This window comes from Orbicella franksi, chromosome 15, assembly GCF_964199315.1.
Source record: "Orbicella franksi chromosome 15, jaOrbFran1.1, whole genome shotgun sequence".
NCBI lineage: Eukaryota > Metazoa > Cnidaria > Anthozoa > Scleractinia > Merulinidae > Orbicella > Orbicella franksi.
In genome coordinates, this window is record NC_138159.1 from 9086509 (window position 1) to 9100261 (window position 13753).

Consider the following 13753-nt stretch of genomic DNA (forward strand, 5'->3'; position numbering starts at 1 on the left):
GTAAAGCAGCAGATAGAATCGGGAGGCGACAGCACTGATATTAATGTGGATCCGCGACTAACAGTCCTAAAACCACTTCATGCAGTCTGGTTGGTGGACCTTTGCAGCCACCTGAGTAGTCCTGTTGGTGTACGACATGTCGCGAAAGGATTGGAGAAAGCCGGGATCTCTGGCCTCTTAGATGGACAAACGTATCTCCCTCCAGAAGACCCGTTCATTGACATCAAGCTCGCCCTAGAAATTGATTAGAGGCCCAAGAACTTTATGTCAATGGTACAAATAGCTCTATTCTAATCCATGGCTACAATGTAAATATGTATTATACAATTGCACAGAACGTCAAGCATAAGCACAATGTCTTTGACTATGCCTATGGTACACCATGCGGTTTCTATACTTTGGTTTTGTTATGAGTTGATGCTTTTCAGCAATAAGAAGTGTAAAATAATAAAATTCTCGAAGTAACATTTTTTTTTTCATTTTCACGAAAATTAATTCCCTACGAAAATAATTTTGCACCCAAATCGCGAAAATAAAGACCCGCGAAATATGCCGACATCGTTTTCGCGAAATAAAGTGCTCGCGAAAATTGGTACTAATAGGATACATAGCGGCCACCAACGCTGGATGAAGAACAAAATCCGTCTAGTAACTAAGAGAAAGTCAGATTTTCATCTAAATTAGCCTTGGTCTCTTTTAAAGGGAGGATGGACTCAGTTGCTCCTCAGCCTCACAGTACAGATGCACCAAGACGGTTAGATGCTTACGAGCGTGGGCGTAATGGATCAAAATAGAAAGACTTTTGGAGGACTTGGCCTCGATGTTTATTTTGACCTAAATTCTACAATAACTTTCGCTTAAACCGTAGGAGAATGTAAGATGTAAAACAGTATTTCAAAACAGCTTTATTTTAACTTATACTCAACACAATGGCAGAACACAAAATGAAATTATTGCAAACTCAAAATCTATAAATATTCGTAAATATATAAAAACATAAATTGATACATAAATATACGAATGAATGGATACATAAATCAATCAATCAATCAATCAATCAATCAATATTTAAATAAATAAACTTAAACATTTAGCAAGGTTGCCACATCAGCCCCAGCTGATTTCCATGTGGGTCCTCTATTCAGGTCGAGTTGGAATATTATTTCAACATTACAATAAATTACAATAAATATATATTAAGCAAAGACCAAAGGGGTTAGCATGAAGGGGGCATGTTACCCAAGCGAGGCGCAATCCCCGACCATGTGAAATCCAATAAAGTTACAATCCCAAAGATCCCAATAAAATTACAAAAAAAATTCCAAATAGTGGCACAAGCCTGCAAATAACAGTCGGTCATCGGACAACTGTGCGGTAAATTGGAGGTTTTGACAGGTAAAAGCTTAGTCTGGTCGGACAGTCTGACCGGGCTTTTCTGCTAAACGAAAAATATTTTAACTGGAAATTTGTGACCGAATATGAAGCAAGTTATTTTATTATATTGCCACATAATACTACGGAAAAAAGCTTTGTTATCACAGTTTCGTTTTTATTCCATTTCTGAGAAATAACTCTATCGTGCGCAGTGCATCGTTTCAAATGTCACGTCGAATTGTAAACATGCCACATCAGCGCTACCATTCAAGCTTCGTGTTAATGTACGCAGTTTGCACTGGTGTCGTGACAGATCGTGAATCCCCATTTAGTCTGAATTACATTTGTCTGAAAAACTACTAAAATCTGAGTTCTTGTTGTTACTTGCAGTTTGTTATCTGCAAGTGTTGTGGAATTAATTTCTCGTCGTAATTTGACCCGATTGAAACATTATGCAAATTGGATACACAACCCAAGTTCTCACGTTTCTTTTATTTGAATGCAATCGCTTTCAAAAACTTCAAAACCTCTAAAACGTAACCAAATGTTTTCTAGTCCGTATGATCAAAAATCAGTTATAGCTCTTTATAGGTGTTTTTAAGTCTGTGATTCAATATAGTTTGAATTAGTTTCCGTGCCGTAGACATGTTTTTGTGAAAAGCGTGCAAATGTACAAATCAGTCACGCTTTGTAGACTAGTCACCAGTCACGACCACTTCCAATTCGAATTTCATCTAATTGCGCAAATTTTTTATTCAATTGACCCCGAAACTTTTCAGGGGAAACTTACCTTCAGAAAAAGTCGAAGAATTCATTTCAGCCAATTTTCAAGTCTCTGAATGCTATTGTGAGTTTTTATACTGACAAGCTGTCTACGCGGGATTTTCCAGTGGTTTTCTGGGAAACTTGATACGCGGGAAACTACGGAATACACGTGTGGTCAAGTGAGTGAAGGCAAACTAGGGGTACAAACGTTTGTAAATTTGTCAATTTTTAACGGTAAAATAATACCTGACTTAATGTAAAGGTCCCCTTTCTGTTGCTAGTATCAATTTTACACTCAATTGACTTTGCTTTTAAGCAATTCGAATTTGCAACCAACATTTTGGCGAAGGGTCTACACTGACATACCAAAATATCTCAAATGTCTCTTATTTTTAATTTCTAACAACAGAAAAAAAATTATCCGACCAGACTGGCTTTTTGTCTGGTCAAAACTTGTCTTTGGCCTGACAAATGACCTGCTTATAGACAAAAATAATTTGCAGGCTTGGTGGCACGAGCAGTTACGAGAAAGGAACCAGGTGCATGGCATGTCTACATCAAAAGTTGTGTCCAGTAGGGTAAAATAGGTAGCACGCAGAGATTTCTCAAAGATACTCAGTCTCAAGAATTTTTCAGGAGAGGCTAGTTTGCAAATACGTCCCAGGGTTTTACAACTCTGTTAACGAATCCTGAAAAGAAGGGGTTTTAAGCAAACAGGGTTTAACACAAGGGTAGGGTCGGTAGGGTCCAGAGAGTGAGAACCGCCATGCATAACAAAAGTAACAATCCGATTAATGTTTAAGTCAGTAGATCAAGAAATAATTATAGAGTAAAACAAGGTCTCGGATTTCCCTGTCATACGTTAGTGGTAGTAAGCCAAGAGTCAGCAGTCGTTGGTAGGAAATGTTGGTTTTCAGGAGGGAGGAAAATCGGATTGGGTGGAGAAAACCCTCGCCTGTTGCTGGAGAAGTTAGCGGCCACGGGAGCAGCTTTTCGCGCATAATTATGGCGATTCTGGAGTGCTCTAATTTATAGTGTGAACATCAAATGTTTCGGCTTGGTATGTTTCAAACTATGGATTACATTCAAAGAGGCTATATAAATCTTTTCCAAGATCTTCCGTGAAATTCTTGAACTGCAATCTGATGAAATGCAATCAGATAACGGTGTAATGACAAACTCTCTACGGTTCCACTTTAGCCTCTCCATGGGCCCCAGTACCCTCTCTCTTTTGCCACTTCCATTGCCTTCGGATCCGAAGGTTTGTTCAAGATAGGAACCATCCCCTTGAAGTAATACTGCACTCTATCTTGCAATTTCTTCACCACATCCGGGAACTTTGCGCTCCGGTCTACATGTTCATTTGGGTCAGCAGTAATGTTGTAAAGTGCAACTTTTATTCTGGAACTGTCACCCACATCCTGCCAATAAAGTTACACAAGAAATACTGGTTGGTTGATCAAGAATGATAATCTAGAGCAATCTCAAAGTTCAAGGTACCATAAACGAGCCAAAGTCTCAATTCTGGAGTAGATTGTACAGGAAAAAAAAGTCAAAAACGGTACTCAGACACCGTTGTACTGTAATTTCAATTTTTCCTTCCATATTATCCAGGGGTATGTTGTTTATAATGAGAGGCTAGGATTTTTGGTCCACACGTGCAAGGGTTGTTATGTCAGTTATCTACCTGTAATATGTAAAATATATGAAAGCAATCATAGAAAAGAACTGATCATAGTTTAAAGGAGCTCACTCACGTTTTGCGCATATTGAAAAGTTTAGCCTCAATTTTTCAAATTCGTCGCTTGTAATCCGTGTTAATCTTCCCCATCCTTAGCCTCCTTGTTCCTTTATGGTTTATCATTATCTCTTTGGTGTTTTTCTATCTTATTAAACTGTTATTTTCAGGTTTCCTACCATTTAAAGGTAATTTTGTATGTGACCAAAATAACTCAAATTACCGTGACTGAGCCCTTTTAAGAAATGGAATAGAGGGAGCATGAAAATTATACCTGATCCTGCTGCCGGTATTCAGGAAACATTTCCGGGGGCTTATACCATGTTAGATTAGGTATGCTCATTAACAGCTTCATGTCATTGACACGAATTGCAATCCCCTCATAGCTGTTAGCTATAGTGCTTGCCAGGGCTTGGTGCTACATCAATGTGCAGAATCTCTGTTCTTGGCGAAGGAGCACCTTCAGATATGGTGCGCCATATGTTGAAACCATCCAGTGGAGGAACAGAAGAGTTTTTCTCAGTAATCGCTTTAAAATGAGGAAATATTCTAGTGGTTAAATTACTCCACAGAAACGCAATATCAATATCTTGCAACTTAATGGTGCTCATTGATGATTTTCAATGTCCCTGTAGTCGTTATCGATCACTCGTAGAATGTACTGTGAAACTCAGAAAACTGGGAATACCAGCAATATTTATGAAATGTTATTGTGTAGCAAGGCAAAAGCCAATTAGGAATGAGAAAACTAAACCTGACTAAACGGTAATGTGGTGTGTGGTTTGTAAGTTTGCTTGCGTGTCTTGAACTTTATTGTGAATAAGACGTGCACAATTGACCTGTCAGAATCAAATCAAAGTGTTCACGGGTTTTTGACTGGCACAGTAAGAGTCAGTAACTCTTTGCTGATACACTTGTTTATTAAAAGTGAAGAATGATCATCGCTGTAAATTTTCCAATTTAAGCAATTGGAAAGAAGAAACCTGAAAAAATCAGGGCTTCAACGGGATTCGAACCCGTGACCTCTGCGATACCGGTGCGATGCTCTACCAACTGAGCTATGAAGCCCCACATTGGGAGCGAGGTCAATTAATTGAGTTCATATCTTCCCGTGAGGAGTGAAATGATGTGAAGAATATATGAAATAATTCATATTTGAACTGCGGTTGTAGATGAAAGTGAAGAATGATCATCGCAGTAAATTTTCCAATTTAAGCAATTGGAAAGAAGAAGCCTGAAAAAATCAGGGCTTCGACGGGATTCGAATCCGTGATCTCCGCGAATGCAATAGCAAAAAACACTAAGTGGCAGGAAAGTCTGTAAAACAATCTAGGGTAATTATATACTCTTTGACTGAAAGCTTACCTGCTATGTGGAGAAGAGTTGGGTACCAGTCTGTCACATGAAGTAGTTCTGCGCACTTGATTCCAGTCTTCTGTGGCATTTTTCCATGAACAAAGCCTATTGCCCTGAGCCCTCCCTCCCAAAGGCTGCCTTTGTGTCCACGGAGGGGCCAGCTATATCCACAATGGACTGGAATACCACCATTATCTGCGGTGACAATCATTACGGTGTCTTCCCACAGACTACGAGAGAAGATCAAGTACAAGGAACACTTCATTCAGTACCACTGCTTTGGCTATGTTCCTAGGGAACTTAATAACCTGTGACTTTTTAGGAAGGGTTATTCCACTAGAACTCGGAAATCCTCATCCCATGTGACGTAGACCATGTACACCTGAATTTTATGCTGTAACCTTATCCTAACTAGTGTGTACACCAAAAACCATTCCCTGTAGTGCTTAAGTCTTTATTTAACGAGGGTAACACAAAATAGTTATATGTACATACTAATAAACTAGTGGCCCTCTTACAGGATAATAAATATACTAGAATTATCTATCACCACTGACAGTACTTCAGTCATTTCGATAAAAGTTGCCATACTAATGCAAGCCTGCAAATAACAGTCGGTCATCGGAAAATTGTCCGGTAAATTTGAGGTTTTGACAGGTAAAAGTTTAGCTTGGTCGGACACTCTGACCGGGTATTTCTGCTAAAATGAAAAATATTTTAACTGGAAATTTGTGGCCGAATATGGGAGAAGTTATTTTGTTATACTGCCACACAATACTACGCGAAAAAGCTTTGTTATCGGTTTTGTTTTTATTCCAATTCTAAGAATTTGATCACGCGCAGTGCGTCGTCTCAAATATTATAATTATGCCGAAATGTAAACACATTACATTAGCGCAACCCCTACATGTTAATTTACGCATTTTGCGGTGGCGTTGTGAAAGATCGTGAAGCCCCATTTAGTCTGAATTACGTTCATCTGAAAAACTACTAAAAACTGAGGTCTTATGTAATTACTCGTTGTTTGTTGCTACCAAGTGCTGTGGAATTAATTTTCAGTCGTAATACATTGACCCGATTATAATAGTATGGAAATTGAATACACGGCCCAAATACTCACGTTTCGTTTATCTGAATGCAATCGCTTTCAAAAACTTTAAAACCTCTAAAACGAAACCAAATGTTTTTCTAGTCCGTATGATCAAAAATCAGTTTAATTTTTAACTCTTATATTGTTTTTTACGTCTGTCAGTGTGGTTGAAATATAGTTTCCGTACCACAGAAATGTTTCTGTGAAAAGCGTGAATGTACAGATTAGTCAAGCTTTATAGTCACGACCACCTCCAATTCCACATTTTAAATAATTACGCAAATTTTTTATTCAACTGACCCCAAAAACATCCACGGGAAACTTGCTTTCAGAAAAAGTCGAAGAATTCATTTCAGCCAATTTTCAAGTCTCTGAATGTCCACGCGGGAGATTGTTTCATCGCTTTTCCCGTTTTCCTTAGACGTCTTGGGAAACTTGTTAGGTTGGAAACGCTTTTGTGACTAGGGGTATAAACGTTTGTAAATTTGTCAATTTTCAACAGGTAAAATAACACCAGAAGTAATGTAAAGGTCCCCTTGCTGGTGCTAGTAGCAATTTTACACTCAGTTGACTTATAAACTTTTCGAATTTACAACCAATATTTTGGCGAAGTGTCTACACTAAAATACCAAAATGTCTCAAATGTGTCTTTTTGATTTCTAACGACAACCAATTTTTTTTGTCCGACCAGACTGGCACGGCAAAAAAAGTGGCGTTTACCTTTTAGAAAACGCGCGGTCAATTTACGCAAAACGTGGCATTTGCTTACATTTACTGGTATTCACCAATCGGAAAATCCAAGATTTTCCAGTTGTTTTGCTGTCGGGGAATTTGAGTATTCGTTCCATTATCCGGTAGTTTACCATTACGGTGAACGCCGGAAAACGCCTGTTTTCTGGAATTTACCGGTCTGTTAACACTTGGCGAATGTCTTGTTTGCCTGTGTTAACAGATGTTTTCCCGGTGTAAAACTTCACGTTCATCCCGTGGTTAACAATTCAAAACCGGCGTTTTCCCTTGTTTTCCGGAACGGCAAATGCCGTGAAATTTCGGAAAACACACTGTTTACCAGAACTCACTGCTCGGTTAACGTACGGAAAGCATAGTGCATTCCCGCGTTCACAGAAGTTTTCTCCTGTTTTCTTGTATTTTCCGAGACGGCGAATTCAAGGGAATTCAAGAAAACGCATGTTTTCCAGCGTTCACCGTTCGGTAAACGCACGGAAATTATTGCGTGTTCCTGCGTTTCCAGAAGTTTTCTTGTGCTTTTCTCGCATTTTCCCTGATGGCAAACGCGCGTGAACTCAAGAAAACGCTTGTTTTCCAATGTTCACCGTTCGATGAACTTTTGGAAAATATCGTGTCTTCCTGTGTTCGCAGGAATTTTCTTATATTTTCTGGGACAGTGAGTTGCGGTGAATTCAAGAAAACGCTTGTTCCCTGGCGTTTACCGTTCAGTTAATGGGTGGAAAATTGCACGAATTCCAACGTTTTCCTCGCGTTTTCTTGCATTTCCTGGGACGGTGTATTCGGGTGTTTTTCAGTGCGCATCGGCCGGCATTGTTCGCTCACTCCCATCCCGTGTTCGAGATTCTTTTGATCTTTCTACAGTCCCACGACCTGCTGGCTACCAATGTTCAGGGGACTAAAGCTCATTCCCTTTCCCAGTCAAAACAGCAAAAACAAGAGGTATTGCTAATTCTAAAAATAAGATTTATTTAAAATTGTGTAGCGCTGTTTACTATCTACAGATGTACAATTATTCACATAAAATACGAGGGTAATTTTAACTGTGTTTTCCCACTCTAACAAACAAATTATAACCATACATGGTTTAGCAAGAAAGTTCTTTCACTTGACCCTTTAAGGGAATATTATTTAAAAATATCTATTTGAGAGGCGCACAATCACCCACCCAACAAGAACATTCAGCCTATCTTTCTTAGAAAACGGTGTATCATTTTGTCCAGTTAATACCACTCGCAATGTATTGCTCTTAAAAATAAGATTCTGATAAATGACCTGGATGGTGGTCACAAAAGCTACATGAAAGTAAAACCTGCTTAGCTTTTATAGCAAAAATTCTAATTTGCGTTGCATGTCTTAATAAGCCAGTAGCCAACTTCATCAAATAACAGGCTTTTTACAGTGTTAAACTTTTCAACTAGCAAACAAGCAAACAATTTGACAGAAAAATGTCATTAAAGTAATTAAATGAAGAGTTTATGCAAAAACCATGAAACTGGATGAAATCAATTAAAATTCTCTCTCTTTTTACCCCAATACTGATTTGAATAGCTGGTCTGCATGCCAGAAGAGACACAATTTTTTTTCAATTTTGCATAAGGCCCTTAAATAAAATTATACTGCCCCTTAATCAGCACGCACAGCCCAAAACTGGTCCTTGTCCTGACAAATGAACTGCCTATAGACAAAAATTATTTGCAGGCTTGGTAATGTCAATTTGTAGCCCAGACTACATGTAAATTCTGATCAGTTTAAAATGTTTACAAATTAATGACTGAAATTCTTTGATTCTGGCTAAACCGCTTGAGAACCATATCCTTCACAGTGATACAGTGCCTACCTCAGCCTCTCGGTCAGAAGGGACAATTGCAAAGTGGGTGGGTGGCAAGTGAGACCCGACTTATTGTCTTTCTGCTTTTTTGATTGTCCCCACTGACCGAGAGCCTGGAACATCCTACAGTGACACATACCCAAGCATAAAGTTTATTTTTTGGAAGTATGAGTGGAGGGATTTTCAAAAATTGGTCATGGTTTAAAGGCTATGACTACTGAATGATGGCAGCACAGATTCAATATCACTGTTCCATCTTAACCAAGAAGAAGTAAACGTAACTTGACATGGTAATAAAGGACAGCCAAGCTCTTCTCAAACTGCTGACACTGCTGCAGTTTACCCCAGTTGCCATAGCATAAAGCACCCAGGGGTATAGCTACATTATCTCCTCAGGGAGATGATGGTTCATCACAGGTTGCCATTACTAACAGAGTTTGATGGCTTACCAGTACCCATTTACTGTACACTTGTGACTCAAGAGGGGGCCTACAAGGGTTTAACACTCATATAAATGTCTAATGCCCAGGGAAGAGAACACATAGTGAAAGTAAGCCTGGCACAAACTCCTGCTGTCAGTGATGATTAAGCTATGTAGTCCACTCACTCACCCAGCTTGCTGCATAGCTTGAGTTACATTCCCTATTGCTTCATCTACTATGTCAACCATGGCTGCTTACTGTCACCTTTTCACGTCCTTAATGAAATGGTACTTGTCCACATATTCCTCAGGAGCTTCTGTTGGTCTATGCATACATTGAAATGGCAGATACAGAAATAAGGGTGAGGAAACATTATGCATCAGGATGACATTTTCTGCTTGCTATAGAGAGAAGAAAAAGTCAAATGCTATGCAATTAATACAGTGTATGTATCCATAATCACAAGATATTATATCATATTATATTATATTATATTATTCACGAGACAACTAATCATATTCAGAAAGAATGTTTCAACCACCAGACACCAAACCATAGTTCAAGAAGTTACCATCAGGCCAACAGGCCACTCAAAACTACTACTGGTCCTTAATGTTTCATGGAACAGAGATCACCTGAATGAACTAATTTTGTCTAGGACATTTTGATACAGATTATATTGGCAACATACTGTGGTGATGCTGGGAAGTTTCAGTTTGTATCATAACAGAATGACCAGATGGTTGACAAACTACTAACTGAGAAATGGGACATTTATAGCATTGGCAATCAACACTTGCTGGCTACCCCATGCAAGTCTTAGAGGCATTGGGTGTGTGCAAATCTCTAAACCTATCAAGTGCTAGTCTGTTTTTTTGAGTATGATATTCACCTCCTGGCAAGTACATGTATGGCTTGTGGCTCCTCGCCTCTACCATTTGTCTTAGCAGGAAAAAATAGTACAGTTAACTGTCTTGATGACATATGTCCCCTGAAGAAAGGTATTAAGCCACTACACCATAATTTTTCCTCTAGGGACCTCGATAAAATTCAAGAAAAGGGATTCTAAATGATGTAAACCATTTATAACAGACATGTGTTTTTTGCCTTTTAATTGTTAATTTGCCACAAAAAAATGTGTCTACAATGTCAGTTAACTGGTGCACCATCTGATGTAAGGCACTATTGTAAGAATTATATCAAACATTCAAGACCTTGTTTGGGCTCATTTCCAAACATTGAAAAGACAGTTGAAAATATGACTTGTAGTGGAGAATTTTAATGAACTTTTAATGTTGTTTGGAAAAGTGGTCAAACACTGTCCTCAGTGTTTCATAATCTTCTCAACTCAAAGTCGGAAACTAAGGAGAAAATGCAGATCAAAAATTGAAACATAAATCTTTGCTAGTGGTGATTTCCTTTGGTTAGAGTTGATGAACAAAAAGTTTGGGAATGAAAGATCAAAAAGGACTTTATAAACTAGCTTGGGCACTGTTCGTAATGGTACATGCAAGAAAAATTGCTACAAATTTTTAGTTTAATGGAAGTGGAAATTAGCAACCACTAGTCATTCCAAGAATACAGCTAATGGGTTTAATGTTCAAAAAACTCAATTTAATATTGACTTTTGAAATGACTAGTGAGTTCAATTTTCAAATGATCAATTCATTATTGCATTCTTGAAACGATTAGCGGGTTCAATATTCAAATAATCAATTCATTACTGTAATCTTGAGGGGTATGCTTCACTTAGTTTGACTGTAGTATTTTTTTTTATTTGTCCATTATACTACATTTTGTAATGATTTCTCTAGAATTAATTATCTGCCAACAAAACACATATAATGGCAGGAGATCTTAGCAAGCTCTAATCAAGCTTTTATAGGAAGACCCCCTATCTACAATTTACAATCTATTGAAAACAGCAGATGGATAATCAGACTAACTGCAATAGTTATAGAGGTTTTGTCCTAGAAGTAATTAACATTCATGACTATTGCAACAATGTAAAATACTTTGATTTTGTACATATTATTAAACTTTTGCGCTTTTCTTAAAAGAGTGATATGTTTTTTATATTTTCAAATTATTAGGCAGATTATTCCAAATTTGTGCCCCCCTAGCTATATTTTAATGAAAATTTTCCATAGTTCATCCTGCTGTAATCAATAAAAATATTTGATGCTGATCGAGTATCATGACTATATATATTTATTTATATATTTCTCATAATTCACGGGGGTTCAAAAGAGATTCATTTGATGGATTCAATTTGTCAATGTAGAAATCTTCCAAAGTTGGAAGACAGCAATGGGTTGCTTTACTTCTACACAAGATCATTATGTTTTATAATAATCAATGGCAAAAACCTTAATCTTGTACTCTCCTATAAAGTAAGGGGCTCTCCCAAACTCAAGTATGTATATTAAGCTAAAGTTTGCATCAGACAAAGTGACCAGTGTGACTAATAAAACATTAATATATAGATTTTAGAGCCAAGCCTAAAAGCAGAGCTCCTGGGCCCGGTTGTTCAGAGCCCGATAAAGCTAACCCAGGATAAGAGAGAATTTTGATTTGAGTTTTGTGACTTTGCAATGAGGTTTCCTGTTTACAGACAACTCTTGTTATAGTGGACACGCTCAGGGAGGTCACTTAGTGTCCGTAATAGCAAGAGTCCATAATAGCGCGGTGTGAGATAAATGGTGCCTTTAACACGCAATAAATAACGTAGACAATGTCTGTGAAGCAAGGACTATTGTGCAGACAAGAAAAAGAACTGATGTGAAAATAAACATTCATAAGTCTTTTGAAGTGTATTTTGACAAATGATGAACAGCAGACTGTAATTTGTACATAATTATGTTATATGAGAAGTACATTGTGTCCACTTTATCGAGAGTCAAAACAATAAAATTGTCATCTTGGTACCGCAAAAGTGTCCGTAGTTCTGTAATAGTGAGGGTTGGTAATAGCAGGAGTCATTTCCAGTCAAACCTCTATAGCTTTCACAGGGGATCCGGATTTTGTCCATAATAGTGGGTGTCCATAATAGCGGGGTGTCCGCAAGGCAAGAGTTGGCTATATTGTTTGGTGTTCTGTTTTAAGTTGGAATAATCTCAATCTACCCAAAACAAAAGCAGTAAAAACATTTGTATACAAGCAAAATTTATACTTTGGTTAATTAGCTTTCAATCCTGGGTTAGCGTAAACTGGCCTCCAAACAACCCAGCCCTGATTCCAACAAATTAACCTGACATGAGCCTGCAATCCAACTGAAAACCAGCACTTGATCAGCGGTCAGCTTTAAAACAACACGTGACCTCAATGAGCTCTAAACTTGAGCATGCTATACAGTTGTGTGATCCTGGTAAGCAGATACGTTGTTTTGACAGGTGTCAGTTGACCATAATATGGATGTCCAATATCAAATGTGTATGCTGTAAAGTAAGGCTACATGCCTCCCTTGACCTATTAACTGGAGTATCGCCACCACATTGCATGACATCATTTTTCGTAGGGCGCATGCCCCCGTGATCCATGCGACTAGCCACATTGACCATGAAAAAAGAGTTGCATGGTTTTCTATTTCTATGCATACATGTGGTTCCGTTCCTATAGTTATGGGCTCCCCCTGGTGGCCCAGCTGGAGCTCCGCTATAATTATTTAACTACACTTAACTTAACATAAAGCTGAAAGGAATTTTTGCTTTACCAGCTTTCTTGAGTGCCTGAGGCAAGATTTTTAAGTTAAGTGGCAGTCCAAAGGGCTCTTCAGTTTGTATAATTGAATGCTGCATACCTAATAAGACAAATATAAATAAATATGAGATATCGTAACTGTGACTCCTTTCCACAGTAATGTCTGATGACTATGCACCAGGTAGGAGTTCTGGATGAACCTGGATCCCTGTACTCAAGAGAGTAACCTACGTGTAGCCGTACCCACCCCCCGAGGAGAAACGTTTTTCCTCTGGGGGTGGGTACAGCCACACGTAGGCTATCAAGAAAGGACAGACTTGAAGATATAATTTAAGTACCACAAGTTCCTTCCTGAGCTATACCCACAATAACTTAGGTCACAAAATCATGACAGTTTCCATGTTATTAAGCTTATATAATGGAAAGTTTAACTGCACGGAGCTAGCCTTATAATAAATAAGCTTATGCATATTGCCTTGTGCGCGAGGGTGACACACTAGAGAATCATGCAAACCTTTTTGAGTCACAAAAACAGCAAATTAAGCGTGTTAAGCAAACCTGTGTGTATTGGATATCTGCCGGAGAGAAGGGCACTTCTCGTTGGAGAACAACAAATCAGTTGTACATAGCAATTATCCAGAATGACTCCTTCCGCCGCCAGCTTGTCCATGTTTGGGGTGTTGATTTTTGGATTTTTGAGCCATGAATCTCACATCACTCCATCCAAAATC

At 38.4% G+C, this 13753-nt stretch overlaps 1 protein-coding gene across 4 annotated transcripts; it reads right to left on the reverse strand.

Moving 5' to 3' along the window:
* Window positions 1-1711: 1711 nt before the first annotated feature.
* On the reverse strand, window positions 1712-13712 carry LOC145470478 (arylsulfatase B-like). 4 transcript variants are annotated; one of them, XM_081454298.1, is made up of 5 exons: window positions 13581-13712; window positions 13036-13122; window positions 9513-9724; window positions 5243-5463; window positions 1712-3560 (listed from the first exon to the last, which is right to left on the reverse strand). In XM_081454298.1, exons 3-5 carry the CDS (start codon window positions 9569-9571, stop codon window positions 3550-3552), a joined length of 291 nt encoding a protein of 96 aa, XP_081310424.1. In that variant the 5' UTR covers window positions 9572-9724; window positions 13036-13122; window positions 13581-13712; the 3' UTR covers window positions 1712-3549. The 4 variants fall into 4 exon arrangements, 3 of the variants coding, with proteins under 3 accessions (XP_081310424.1, XP_081310423.1, XP_081310422.1); XM_081454297.1 differs by lacking the exon at window positions 1712-3560 and having other exon boundaries at window positions 5178-5463; window positions 9513-9647; XM_081454296.1 differs by lacking the exon at window positions 1712-3560 and having other exon boundaries at window positions 5178-5463.
* Between the last annotated feature and the right edge of the window lie 41 nt (window positions 13713-13753).